The sequence below is a fragment of the Gobio gobio genome (genome assembly GCF_949357685.1).
Source record: "Gobio gobio genome assembly, chromosome: 18".
In the NCBI taxonomy this organism is placed as follows: domain Eukaryota; kingdom Metazoa; phylum Chordata; class Actinopteri; order Cypriniformes; family Gobionidae; genus Gobio; species Gobio gobio.
The window spans coordinates 36,067,088-36,082,509 of record NC_137111.1 but is presented as its reverse complement, the minus strand read 5'-3'; the positions used below and the strand labels follow the sequence as shown (position 1 = coordinate 36,082,509).

The following is a 15,422-nucleotide window of genomic DNA, read 5'->3' as shown; positions in this document are numbered from 1 at the left end:
ACTGCTGTTAAAATGATTGTATTCGTAATTTTTGGGTGAACTATCCCTTTAAGAAAGTCATATAGGTTTAAAACAACATAAAAGTGAGTAAATTATGACAGAATTTTTATTTTTGTTTGAACTATACCTTTACGATGATTCAATGGCATAAAGACGTTCAATCTTATGGCAAAAATACATGAGGAGACAAAGCAAACACCTAAATTTGTTTCAATTTGCATTATGATACATTTAATTGATAGTGGTAAAATTGAGTTCTATATGCCAAAAGGTTCACTTATTTTTTTTTAAATATGCGGCTTGACACAGGGTGAAATAATGTTTTATGACACAGGTGTGTTCTATTGTATGCCCTTTAGTTGTAATGTGTAAAATATTGATGATGTACAGTAATGTAGTGCACTGTAATAACCCGTTTAGATAAAGTACAGTTCACTCCATTTACTAACCCTTATAACTTTTGAAATCCAAATGGTTTCTGTGGTTCCATGGAACACAGAGATGTTTAGTAGAAAATCCAAGCTGCTCTTTTTCACAAAATGAAAATGAATGGTGACCACGGCTGTCAAGCTAAAATTTTGTGAATAATGACTTAAATTTAAGTCTGTTCCTCACACAAAGCTATCATATAGCTCCAGACGAGATGTATGGACCACTTTCATGGCGCTTTAACTTTTATTTTATGGAGAAGATCAGACACTCTACTAGACATCTCTTTTTATGTTCGATTAATGAAATAAACTCATGAGAGTTAGTAAATAATGACAATTTAAATTTCAAGGTGAAGTATCCCTTTAACAACACTCATGTATGTTACCACTGAGTCAGAATGAAGTCTTGTTCGAGAACTTGTATACTTTCTTTAATATTCATAAAATGGAATACAAATGTTGTCCCAAGTACATAGAAGACTCTAAAAACTAAAAAGGTGTAAAACATCTGAGGAAAGACTCGTAGGATAAGAAGTCTGCCACTAAAATCAGACCGAACAGGTAGAGAACTGTAGAGAAAGAGTGCAGAGCTCTCGGAGCACGTAACGGTAAAAATCTTCAGGCACAGTCACCATAGTGTGGGATGTGTCATTACAAAAGTGTGGAGATTTGGCTTTTGTAATCCGCACACAACAGCACAATCATACACGGATTGGAACACAAGAAATCTGTAAACAAATGTTTTCCATAGAAAATGTCTAGGCGCTTTCTTTTGGAATAAGGGGGAAAAGGCTAGCGAGCATCTCCAGCGTAAGAAAAGCATTAAAAAAAATTGTTTTAAACAAAAACGGTGATTGAACAGAGCCATTGTATTCAAGTCCTGAGTTTTTAAAACAAAACATAAAAGGCCAAAAAAATTATTTTGAAACACTGACGAACCCATAGAAAGTTTTACAGTAAACAAGATTGATAGTTTCCAGGCCAGTAACGGTCACTTGAGGATACTGAAATAAATCAGTGAACACAGAAGGTAGGCTTCATCTAGTCCGCTGGTGAATTGCTAGTCTCTCGGGAGAAGGGGCGAGGGGTCTATTGGCAGCAGAAGCCGTGGTCCAGCTTTAACCAGAGGTGGCCTGTCAGTCAAGGCAGCGGGGTTCATCGGCGCGGTTGGTGTCGGGTAGGTCTTGGAGCGGGTGCCACGGCGCAGGAAGGCGTTGAGGCAGAGGCCGCGGCATCTTCTGCTTCCTCCAGCTCTCCCTGGAGCTCCTGACTAACACTGGACTGCAGTGCCGCCGGCGTCAACCACTCCTTTGGCAGGCAGCTCTGAAGGAAGGGCACACAGGAGCTGAAGTAGGCCAGTCGATTCACCCAGCGCGGGATTTCTCGCCCACAGAGGATCTGGCGCAGATGTGAAGAGGATATGGTGAGATTTTTGGCTCTTTATGGCAACCTGGACCCACTATATTAATGTATATACTTCCTTCGGCTTACCTCTGATAGTGCTGAGGAAAAGTGATTGCAGTTCTTGTGCATGAGGTGGTAGGCGTTCCCCTTATATTCCTTCCCCATTTCCTCCACAATTCTCTCTACATCCTCTTCTGTGAAGTCGGTGCTCCCTAAAACAATGGCCTCTCTGAGAAAGCAAGAAGAAAGGGAAGGGGGTTTTACAGACATATGCTTTCAGTATGATCGCTATGGATATAAAGATTCGGACTCACTTGAATTTGAATGTCTCTCCGAGCTCTGTGGCGTCACCAGGTGTTATCTCAAATATACCTGAAAAAGGATAAGGATGTCCTCCATAGGCAAACTCTGCAACACAAAAGAAAGTATCAGATATGGGTCGGCGATATGACTGAGAACGATTAATGTCACCACGATCTGTCTTCACAGAGAGATTGTTAGTATTGTGCGTCAGTGCACATTTTATAATTTGCATGCAATTTAAAGCCTTCCCAGTTTCAAATCGTTTTACACGCACGCTCTACGAATATATGGTTTTCAGAGCGCACACACCCGATGTGTGCAAACAGGAAGCTGGCTGTCACAGTGCATGAGTACTGGTTCTTTTTCTGTCTTACTGGTCTTAAACAGTCAAACACAGACAAGGTTATATCAAAAATACACAAGGTTCACATAAATGGAGTCGCTTATAGCTTAAGTGAATGTAATGTGTTTGAGATTACATTAGATCTTAAAGTCAAGGTTCCTACACATTTTCAATTTCAAAATTCCATACTTTTCCAGACTCAAATTTCCAAACCTCTCTGTAGATGTTCAAACCATATTTAACATAAATGGTTCACACAGCATTATATTCAGCTTTATAATCTGTAAAAAATGTTTTTTTCCCATTGATTTTCTCGAAGTGACAACATACAGAGCCTCTAAATATTTTTTTTATTTTTTTTTTTATACAGACTTTTGCATGTACGCGAAAACTTTGTGCCTTTGAGAAAGTATTCACATGCGCACTGGAAATGTTTGCGTGCTTACGCATTACAATTTCTAGTTTTATATATACACACTATAACCTTCCTTCACTACCATCTTACTATGAAGAAAACGAGAGCATGAATTAATAGAGATCTGTTTGTTCAAAATGTGGCTTTTCTTGGCCACCCCATGTATAAAAGTCTAGTTCCGCCGCTGTTGATTGGACGAATGCAACACAGGTAGTACCTCTAATATCAAGGCCTAACGTCCAATTTAACGCGTCCTCTGTGGCGGTGGAGAAACCATGACACGAAATGGACTTATGGTACATTGCAGCGGTGTGTATTGGCCTATTTGCCAAGTCCAAGCGTTTATAAAAAAGACTGGTACTGTTAAAAAAAAGTGATATATTTCGTCATATTTCAAGGCCTTAGGTCTGCTGTAACGCATACTCTGTGGTGGCCAAGAAACCACACCGCGGAATGGGCTGATGGTGCAATAGGTGTGTCAGAGTGCTAAACTGTGCATTGTCCTTTATGCTAAGGAAATCTGTATATATTTTTATTTTTGAAAAGGTCCTTTTAAAGGCTCTGTAATACGGTGCTAAGAATATTGTGAGAAGAAACCCAAAACGCTAATAACCTGCATTTTTGCATAATGAAAAATCGTGTTTGACACAATCACTAAACAGCTGACATGAAAACACACTTCTTGTATGATACATTTATCTAAATTGGGGCAATACAATTCACTAAATTGGGGCAATAGTCTGGAAATGCAAATATTTTTCCATACTCTGCTTTCTTTTTTCCATATTTACTCAAATCAAATTCCATACTTTTCCAAACTGCGTAGGAACCTTATAAAGTGCAAACAGCACTTTAAGTTATTTAGGGGCAGTCATGGCCTAATGGTTAGAGAGTCAGGGTGCGTCTCTATCAGCTCCCTAGTTCAGTAGTCAGGGCACTGAACAGGGAGTCTGCCATTTTAAGGGCTGTCTCAAAAGCAGAATCCTTCCAGGGCACTGAAACATTCTCTCCCTAAAAAGTCCCACAATGCACCGGAAAAACCAGGGTGTGAACACAATATACAGATTCACAAGCTCGGGAGCTGATTGAGACGCACCCTCAGACTGGTAACCCAAAGGTTGAGGGTTTGATTCTCAATACCGGCAGGAGCAATACCGCCACAGCAAAAATGGCTGCCCACTGCTCCTAATGTGTGTGTACTAATGGAGGGCTGTGGGCACGTATTGGTCATTTTGATCTCACATACAACATTCAAGAAGGCCAATGCAAAATCCCTAGAACTGCCAAACAAAACAACTTTTCTTCTGATTGAACTGGAAGCCTTTGGAGGCAGACACCACACAAAATGTCAAGGTCTTTTCCTGTTGCATCAACAGATCTACGATATGAGGTTTAGTCATGTTTAGACACCCCCTTCTTTCTTTGTAGCAGTCATGCAAGTTAAACACTAGACTTCTGAGAAGCTTGACTCATTTGTGTCTGAGTCATATCACAAGCCTTACCTCTGCCATAGATCTCAATTCCTGAGTGAAAGACTCCAATTCCCAGAGAGGTAGTGAACTCATTGATCCAGTACTATAAGGAAACATAACAAATCTGAGTGACATACTGTCAAATGGTAAAAAAGTATTTCAAGGACAAATGGGATGATTGCAATGTTTAGTGGTTAAATCTGAAATGGTAAGGTGTTATCAATGTTTCTTTATATACTCAATAGATTCTCATTTTCCATAATAAACCATTCTTAATTATGGACAGTGAAGTGTACAGTACTACCATACTCTTAAGGACAAGTTAAAACAAAATATTGAATAAACACACAAGGGATGGGGAGGATGTGTAGAACTGAATGAGCATTACAATTCTGTGGAGTGGAAATATGTTGAACGTTTTGAAATTTTCTGTGGGTGGCCCAAATATTTGAAGTGAATATACGTATATGAGACTGCTATGAACATTATCAAAAAACATTCCTAATATATTTTGGACCAGGTTGAAATTAATTGTTTTCCTATGCACATCATCTCTCTACTAATCCAATATGAATAGCTGTGCAACCATTAAAGTATGCTTATTCCAAGACAATTGCTGCATTCAAAATGAGTAAACATGCATTGCAGAGTAATGTATGGATATGTATAGACAGGCAAAGTGATTGAGCTCTTGACAAACCTTTGTGTCTACACCCAAACCCATCTCATTAACATGTCTGTTGTCCCCAATTGATTAAGTGTCACCAGAAAATAAGATGTCACTGAACCAGCTGGTTTCTAGATGACCGACGTTATACAGCATTAAGTGTGCAGCCGTAAATTAACTGTAATACACGCATATGTAATACAAACATATAAAAGTAGTCAATATGCATATTGCTCCAAAATATAAACTAAGGATTTTGGCACGGTGTAAAATGATGTTTTCAAATAAGAAAAGTTTGTCAAAAATAAGTGTTAAGGGATTAGAGAAATTAAGCAACTAGACAGTTCTCCAACTCCTCCTCATTCAGGATTGTGAAATAAGATTCTTATCCCCTTGGCCTCAATTACTTCAAAGCTTATTACACATATCCTTCATCACAAAACTGGGGATTAGTCCCTCTGTGATCAGCAACTGGCTTCTAAGTGTGATTTTCAGCAAGAGTACTCTCATGCCAATAGAGCTGCGATTAGAAAATAAAATCTACAAGCTCCGACTTGAACGATGTGGGAGATCTCACACTGATATGTTTCTTTGGGAACTGCTGTAAGGGGACTTTCATTAAAAAAAAAAGACCAGAGTAGAACCTTGGTTCATGATACCAGTGTTTGAGGGATCATGGGTTTATTATACTTAACATTTATAATGAATTGGCCTTGAACTTACAAACTACACATTAGAAATCACAGGCCACTAGTCTGTCAAAAAAAACTACACATTAGCACTGCCACTGACAGATTTCCCATCTCTAGCCAAATGGGCTATAAATCCCCTACATGGTTTATAGGCTTAACTATGAGCATACAGCTTGTAAAGCGATTCCCATCCAAATTACAACTTGACAACTTAAAAAAATAAAAAAAAACCCAGAGGTGGCTCAAATTTCTAGTCTTGATCTTTAAGTGAGAACATTTGCTTAAAATAGCCCAACATGAGTGAAGAGGCCTATGGAAAGTATACATTTCCATGACCCCGTTTCAAGGGGTTAATGAGACACATGAGACAGACTTAATCTTTAAATGGAGACTATTCACATTACTTAGATGGTACGATCAATATTTCCAGTCAATTTCGTATAGTCTCCTTTCAGCCCACAATGCATTTGTACATTTGGGGTAAAATTAATGTGTTATAATGTATATGAATAAAAGATTATTTCAACCAATATTTCCATTGTTGAAAAGATGATATAACGAGGAATGATGGCTGCAACTACAGCATATACCATCGATAAACAACCTCTTTAGCGGTTTATAATTTATCGTTAAAAATCAATTCCCCATGTAGAAAATAAATGGGATTTTTATTTCTGGAACGCATTGTTGGACAGAAAACTTTAAGTGGAGTTTGAAGATAAAACTCCCTGTTGCTTCTCTCCACTTATATATTCCAGTCAGCATTTAGTCTGTTCCATGCTTGTTGACACACAAAGCTTGCTTTTAAAGCCACAATATGTCACTTATTCAAAACAAAGGCGTAGCTTGATGACGCCTGGATTTCGCGGAGCTTTTATTATGTCGTCCGCTTCCGCTTTTTCCAGTCATGCGTACGCAGCGCTGTTTTATCATATTAGATACATAATATCGGAGTGCGTTGAAAGTTATGTTATAATGCTATTCTGTGCATTCGCTCGGCGGCTACTATGAGACTCTTGTTGCACACTGCAGTGCGCTAGATCGATATTAGGCATGGTAAAACTTGATGCTCGCGGTAAATCAAGAAATCGAGATTTAAACAATAAGACTAACGGTGTTGAGCTATATAACAATGATTCGTTTTCTGTCGATGAATGTATCCAAACAGTTGCTCACCTGTCTAATAAAACTGATAATATTAAAGCGTCTTTGGGATTTCTACAAAATAAAACTGGAACTCGAGGGTAATGTGGGTATAATGTCATTGATAGGCGACGCACGGACATGGTCCGTGTCCTGGTTAAAATTGCTTATTTCTCTGGATTTAAACATTCTTGGAAACATTTGGGATAATGTAAGTACACAAGTCAACAAAATATATAACATTGTTCTAGTGGTTTGTGGATATTTTAATCTAAAAATCTTACATACTGTGCCTTTAAGTTCTTTTGAAACGTTCTGAAACGCAAGTTACTTGATATTAATTAGTTGTTTATTGGACTATAAAGGAAACGTTACTCGCAATTTTGCTGTAGTGCTTAGTATAGTCGGATTTAGAGTCCAAAAGCTTTCTTATTTTGCGTGATACTGATTAACTGAGTCGTTTTAGAAAACAGAACATACTGGTTGCGTAAGAAACCTGGAAAATGCTGCCTTCGGAGGACAAATTTCAAGGTAGGAATGTTAGCTTCACTTCCTGTCTCCGGAGATACCTTCATCTGATCAAGTTTTGAAGGCAGCATACATGTATCCTTCGCTGCTTTTGATATCCCACAATCCTGTGCGTTCCGTTTTGTGACAGTTGAGCAGGGAAAAAGGCGTCCGAGAGTTGCGTTTGCTGGTCAGTTTGTGTGTAAATGTACTTTCTTTTTTTTTTTAACCAACATTTTACCCTTCTGATGTAATTTCTATCGAGAAATTATTACTGTAGTAATTCGATATTTGTTTAGTTCTCACCAAAGCGCTCTCTATTTTGCTGTAGATCATTAAACTGTTACGCTACCTCAGTAGTGTGTCCGAAATTAGTTTCGTGAGGTGCCTTCATGCACAAACGCTGCCTTACAAGTCATTGTCTGATAAGGCAGAGGGAACGAGTCAGCTGCCTGGGTTTTCGGACGCAGCCTGTGTTTAGCATGACTTCTCAACAGCTGTCTCAGATCACAGGTGGATTCAAATGACAGTTGAATTAACTGTGTCGCAGCTTTCAGTTAGTTAGACTGTCACATCTCGACACATACAATTCTACAACTGAAACACTTGATGACCGTGCAGAGATATGGTTAGTCTGTTAAAGGAAATAAAACAAAGGCTGGATCCTCTCTGATAAGCTGCCACTGAAATTTTAAACATGCTATTGTAAATACTAATGGAGCTTTATCCGTTTTTAATGCCGACGTTGGCTGCGTCTCAAAACCAAAACCCAGTAAACTGACTACGCGTTCAAACGTGTCCAAAATGATGCCGAAGTAGGCAGCTCACTTTGTTTTAGGACACAGCCATTGGATGTGTTGAACTAATGCAAACAATATAACGCCTCTGTCACTGGAGTGAGTTATCTGTATTTGTTTTAAAGGCACCTACCATATCATAAACGTTCAGAATAACCGGCTCGTTTGCCATCACAGGGATGTAAGTGTTTTTCTTTCACTTTAGCTGCCGACCAGCTGCTGCTGCTGCTGTCCTCCTCCGTTTTTCTTTTCACTATTTCCCAGCACCCGGAATATTTTCCCCCCGTTGTAAGCACCGCTGCTGCTGCGTCCTTTTGACTTTTGCTGGTTTATAACAGTTTAGAGACATCTAATAGCTGGTCCTGAAAGGGGTTTTCATTGATTGAATTTTAGGCCACTTCTATTTAGTCCAGCTACAGGGAGTAGCGACGCTGCTAGGCTAACTGCCATTTAGCTTCTTGACCAGCGGAGGCAAAAATGAACGGCACACAAAAGATAAAAATATCCGTGAAGACTCAGCCATTCAGACAACGAAGTGATCTTTACAGTCAACGGAAATGAAAGCAGATGTACTTCAGATAAAAGGAAGACGTTTAGCACCCGCGATATGAGTAGCCTCCCCCGTTTTGTGTGTCTCACGATAGTGCGGGTGAACTGAATGCGCGTGCCTGATAATGATGATGCCCAACCTCACAGCAGTGCATTACTGCCACTCTGATGCTTTTATAGAACAAAACACCCTCCACACATGGACCCTTTATCATTACATTAATGTGTCTTATCGATACACACCCGTACAATATGAAAATAAATATATATCAATATTTTAACAAGATAATAAATCAAGTTTTTTTGCGGAATAGATAAAACAGTATGTAAATATGAGCAAAACTATATGCGATTTGTGTTTGAGGAAGGAAACACAATTAACCCTTGAGTGAATATAAAAGCTTATAATACATTATACAAATTAGGCCTACATGGTTCACTGCTTGTTTTGAATCTATAGCCTACAGAAAGTAATTTATAGAATAACATGTAGGCCTAACACAAATAACAGATTTTTTTGTGACAATGTATATTTAATTTGGGGGAAAAAAACATTCCTTGGTTGTGTGATTTAAAAAATAACTTTGAAAATGGGCCCCAGTGAACTTAATCAACAATTTACATGAACAGTTTGGTATTTAAACATTGATAGTACAGGAGCGGAGCCATCTAAACTATATCTTTAGCAATGGACTTTATTTATAAAACATACGCTGTGTTAATCATTCATATATCCATTACTACATAAATTGTCCCGTGTGAACTAAATGCAACAATCTATACACTGAAAAAAAGTATTCTGTTTGTGTTTAATGAATGATGAGTGATAGTATCTGAACTACATACACACACTCATGAAATATTGTAGTAACTAATCTTTAGAAGACATTTCTGTAGAAAATAGAACGGAGAATGATGAGTAAAATGAAGGCCTGGATCAAAACTACATACAAAGGCAAGCGTTAGTCACACCTATGAAGAAAGCAGATAGTTTTAATGATTATTAAATGTCTGTTATTTTCAGGAATAACAGGAGAAATGAATAGCTTGCATTTGGATTGCAAATACAGCACAAACATCACAATAGCTGAGTGGGAAAAAAAAAACCTCAGAGCATATCAAATTTCTGCCATCAAGTGGTCAAGATTGTCAACTACAAATATTAAACTGAAAACTATCTACGAATTATTACTATCTAATCCCAAAAACAGCTTCATTCAGATTTATGTATGAATGTTTTCATGGACAAATCAATAACTTTCATACTAATATGTATTCTAAATATAAGAAAAAAATTAGGAACAACTGAAATCACATGAATGCAAAAATCACATCAGGGTGGTCTTATAAATGTGTTAACACAAAATTGTATACATAGGCCTATATATTTCATTTAAATACATATTTCATCATATATGTAATGAAGGCTGTAAAGGAAAGGTTGTGCAGAAGAATGGAAAATGGAAATAGTTTGGATGTTTTTTATGCAAATTACTAACCGCAGGTACCCAGGTTTGTGTGCATATGCATGTGCATAAATTACACTACATTTTCTACATATCAGTTCTTACGATGTCCACTGAAATCAAGCGCGTAGCATATTTTATCAAATTAATATTTCATATCTTGAAGAGTTATTTAAAAATAATTTGACACCCACCTGTAATTCCACAATTTTACATTGAAGACACAAGAAAAGGTAAGATGATTCTTGGAACCCCTATTCATAATTTCATAGGGTTGGTTAAGGTTACCCAGTTTTTCAGAGTTGTGAACAAAACAGCTCCTGTACTTCTGAAAGTCATGAAACACATTCCCTTTTCTTTCATTGCTAATAAACCACATGACTGCTCATATCCCCTGAGATAAAGCCAGGTTGCACCCACATGCGTTCCCTAGGCCTCTTCATGAAGCTTCTCATTAACTAGCATAGATTTCCATGTTTGGGCCTCATGAAGGCAGGCTACTACAGAGCCAAAGGAAGGTTTTTTGTTTCTACAACAACACACTGCCGAACACACACACACACACACACACACACACACACACACACACACACACACACACACACACACACACACACACACACACACACACACACACACACACACACACACACACACACACACACACACACACACACACACACACACACACACACACACACACACACACACACACATCTGATGCATGGTTGCATTGAAGTAATAGTCTTTCTGAATAGAATTATTCCACACTATGAAGTTTTTTCCCATTATAATTAAAGAAAAGAAAAATATGACAACATTGTAGTTTTGGAAGGGTTCATTAAATTTTTGCACTTAAAGAGTGGCACGTGGCTTTTGTCATACTCACAGATCCATGTCTGGGCGAAAGACATCTTTGTAGTAGATATTCAACTCACAGCCAAAGCTTTTTCAGTCATTGAACACAAGCTGTGAGACTAAGAGAACTCATGACTATCATCAGTTGCCTCACATGTATTTCACTGGGAGAAAAACAGATCTACCAGTTTATTTTTATAGAAAAACATGCGGTCATAGCACTGGTCCTCATAACATAGTTGCTTTGTTTTTTTTTTGTTTTTTTTTAACGTTATACAACTTTATGACAAAAACAACATTGTGCTTTTCATTTCTTATCTTAAATTACAACATCAGTATCAAAAAAATACGCAGGCCTATTAGGACAGATTCTCACCAGATCCTTTGATGGATTGCTAAGCACAATCTGTACATTGAAAAAACTATTAAGTAATGCAGAAATTTGAACATATTCTATTATTAAGTGCTTTGTTTTTAGTAAATACCCTGGAGTTATATGTTTGTCAAATCTTACATGGAATTCCCTGAGGTCTACAAGGCACAAAACAATAACTCAGTTCAATGGGTTTGTAGATGGTCATTGGATATGGTTTCAAAATTATACTGTTACATAATCAGACAACACTTTGGTGGGCAGCCCAACAAAGTGGGAAATCTATAGACAATGTACTGTATGCCTTATTTAGTGCTGTATCTATTTACAGTAGTTTTCTTATCAAACTTTTCTCAAATGTTTTATAAATAAGAAAAAGGAGATCCATCACCAACCCTCCAGTAGCCAAACAACTTACCTGACTTTTTAGCTGATTGCATGAATTATCAGTACCAATCTTGGTTGGTAAATATATTTCTAAAGTATTTTGTAGAGTAATTAAATGGTGAAAGAAGATGAGCTACCTGAGCAAATGACTTTGCCATAACTCTATCCCTCCACCCATTAGATCCACAGAGGTGGAGCTTTTTTATTATTGCACGAAAAATGACAATAGTGCATTGAGTACATCCATTTTTTTACAGGATCTCAAATATTTTCAAGCATATACATACACCGATCAGGCATAATATTATGACCATCTTCCTAATATTGTGTTGGTCTCCCTTTTTCTGCCAAAACAGCCCTGACCTGTCGAGGCATGGACTCCACTAGACCCTTGAAGGTGTGCTGTGGTATCTGGCACCAAGATGTTAGCAGCAGATCCTTTAAGTCCTGTAAGTTGCGAGGTGGGGCCTCCATGGATCGGACTTGTTTGTTCAGCACGTCCCACAGATGCTCGATTGGATTGAGATCTGGGGAATTCCAAGTCAACACCTCAAACTCATCGTTGTGCTCCCCAAACCATTCCTGAACCATTTTTGCTTTGTGGCAGGGTGCATTATCCTGCTGAAAGAGGCCACAGCCACCGGGGAATACCGTTTCCATGAAAGGGTGTACATGGTCTGTGTGGCGGAGGGGGCGTGGTTTTGCAAGGTCTGTAGCGGGAGAGAGAGAGACTTGCCGAGTGGTGAGTAAGTAGGTCAAGTGCTGATGAGTAACACCTGTGTCTGATTGCAGTAATTGGCATGGAGAGACTGCATATAAGCTGCAGCGGGGAGAGACTTTGGAGAGAGAGCTTTGGACTGGGACTGTGCATGTCTGCCTGCCTGCACAACCTGTGTGAAACTGAGTGATTTAACTGACGATCTAACTGACGATCTGCTGAGACTTATTACTGTGTTGATGCGCCCACGAGCGCCCATTTTGTTTGTATTTAAAGTGTGGAGAATAAAACCACGAGTCCCAGTCACGCCGACCCCGCCTTCTTCCTTTCCTCACCCACACCCTCATCGAACCTCATCACACTGGTGCCGAAACCCGGGAAAGGAAGAAGATTGCCGCCGTCATGCAATCTCCGCCGGGAACGCCACTTGCCGACATCGTACGATCGCTCGCGGGTCTTCATCAAGAACACCACCAGGAACTGCTGGCCGTGAGGGAGGAGCACGCCATCGCAGCGCTGCCTCTCAACAAGATGGGTCCAGACGACGACCCCGAGGCTTTCGTCGACCTTTTTGAGAGGTCCGCTGAAGCACGGGGATGGCCCAGGTCGGACTGGCCAATGCGGCTCCTGCCATTGCTTTCCGGAGAGGCATAAGTAGCTGCCCACCAACTGCCAGTCTAGAATCTCCTGGTCTACGACGACCTGAAGCACGCCATCCTTCAGCGGGTCGGCCGGACCCCGGAACAACATCGCTAGCGGGTCCGGACCCTGGCCCTCGAAGAGTCCGGTCGACCATTTGCTTTTGCACACCAGCTCCGGGACTCATGTCGCAAGTGGCTGATGGCCGACGGGAGTGATGCCGAGGGAGTCGTAGATCGGGTGGTGCTGGAGCAGTTCGTCGCGCAGCTTCCAAGGAAGACCACGCAGTGGGTCCAGTGCCACCGCCCGACGTCGCTGAACCAGGCCATCCAGCTGGCGGAGGATCAAATGTTGGCGTGCCACGGGGATTGGTGAGCCCCTGCCATTGGCATCTCTCTCTCTCTCGCTCTTCTCCTTCCCCTTCCCCCTCCTCTCTCCAAACCTGTCCCTCTTCCCAGGTCTCGCGGTGGGATGCTGCCCAAACCAGCGTCGAGATGGAGGACGGGTGCTCCGCCCGGGGCAACGGCAGCTCCCAGACCGGCACCCAGGGGAGGGGGAGTGACCACCGACCCGTTCCCCTCCTCATCCTCAACGGCACTCTCTACACGCCAATACGCTGACCTACTTCCAGCCACTAGGGCAGCAGGGAAGTCTGGGACGGCTTGCTGCCGCTGTGGGGACCCGGAACACTTTATTGATCGGTGTCCAGTCATGGAGGTGGGGACGCTGATCCGGGTCCCCGACGTGCCACAAGCTGCCCCCGATCAAGCCGGACTGTACCAGGTACCCGTGAGTATTAAGGGGGGGTACTTATCAGGCTTTGGTGGATTCAGGTTGTAACCAGACCTCCATCCATCAAAGCCTGGTTCAGCCTAAGGCGTTGGGTAATAGCCGCATGGTTAAGGAGAGGTGTGTGCACGGGGAAGTGGTGAACTATCCGTTGTTGCCCGTGGATATCCAATTTCGGGGACAAACGCATAGTGTTGAGGTTGCAGTTAACCCGCACCTCCGGCATCCGATAATTTTGGGAACCAATTGGCCAGCCTTTAATAAATTATTGGGGCATTTGTGTGCGGATGCCTCTTGGGGGAAAAGATTAAAAAGGAAGGTGACGGTTGCTCAGTTGGGGGAGGTGGATTCGGGACCTCTGGGGTCAGTTCCGGGGGAACAGAGCGCTCTGGAGACTCCCGTTCTCACAGACCGCAATGACTTTCCCCTGGAACAGTCCCAGGATGAGACGCTCAAACACGCGTTTAGTCAGGTCCGTTCCATCGACGGCCACCTCCTCCATCCTGACCAACCGCTCTCCTATCCCTATTTTTCAGTTATAAAAGATAGGTTGTATCGGGTGACCCAAGACGCCCAGTCAAAACAAGATACAACCCAGTTGTTGGTACCTAAAAGCCGCCGGGAAATGCTTTTCAGGCAGCTCATTCTAATCCAATGTCCGGGCATTTAGGACAAACAGCTACACTAAACCGTCTCATGGCCCGGTTTTTCTGGCCGGGCATTCACGAGAAGACGCACACCACTTGCGTACAGTCGTGAATGTCAGTTGGTGAATCCACCGGCCACCCCAAAAGCACCATTGTGCCCCCTTCCGTTGATGCAGGTCCCCTTCGAACGAATTGGTATGGACCTCATCGGGCCATTAGAAAGGTCAGCACGAGGACATCGCTTTGCATTAGTCCTCGTCGACTACGCAACGCGATATCCTGAGGCAGTTCCGCTCTGCACTATTTCGGCGAAAAGTGTTGCGAGCGCGCTGTTCTCTTTAATCTCCCGGGTGGGAATCCCAAAAGAGATTCTCACCGATCAGGGCACGGCGTTTATGTCACGGACAATCCGCGAGCTTTACGAATTGTTGGGCATTAAATCGATTCGCACCAGTGTCTATCACCCACAAACGGACGGTCTGGTCGAGCGTTTTAATCGCACATTAAAAGCCATGATTCGTAAGTTCGTTCACGAGGACGCCAAACATTGGGATAAATGGCTAGAGCCTCTTTTGTTCGCTGTCCGCGAGGTCCCCCAAGCCTCCACAGGGTTTTCCCCCTTTGAACTGCTCTATGGACGCCAGCCTCGGGGGGTGCTGGATGTCCTTAGAGAGGTTTGGGAGGACGGACCTTCCGCGAGTAAGAACGAAATTCAGTATGTCCTGGACCTGAGAACAAAACTCCACACTTTGGGGCGGCTGTCTTTGGAGAATTTGTTACAGGCTCAAGACAAACAGAGACCGCAGTACAACAGAGGCGCTA

The 15,422-nt window shown here is 41.5% G+C and overlaps 1 protein-coding gene across 2 annotated transcripts; it reads right to left on the bottom strand.

The window, feature by feature from the left end:
• Window positions 1-777: 777 nt before the first annotated feature.
• Window positions 778-8,871, bottom strand: desi2 (desumoylating isopeptidase 2). 2 transcript variants are annotated; one of them, XM_079842534.1, is made up of 5 exons: window positions 8,308-8,871; window positions 4,399-4,471; window positions 2,150-2,243; window positions 1,923-2,064; window positions 778-1,829 (listed from the first exon to the last, which is right to left on the bottom strand). In XM_079842534.1, the coding sequence occupies exons 1-5, from the start codon at window positions 8,344-8,346 to the stop codon at window positions 1,587-1,589; spliced, it is 591 nt and encodes a 196-aa protein (XP_079698660.1). In that variant the 5' UTR covers window positions 8,347-8,871; the 3' UTR covers window positions 778-1,586. The 2 variants fall into 2 exon arrangements, with proteins under 2 accessions (XP_079698660.1, XP_079698659.1); XM_079842533.1 differs by lacking the exons at window positions 4,399-4,471; window positions 8,308-8,871 and having other exon boundaries at window positions 843-1,829; window positions 2,150-2,485.
• Between the last annotated feature and the right edge of the window lie 6,551 nt (window positions 8,872-15,422).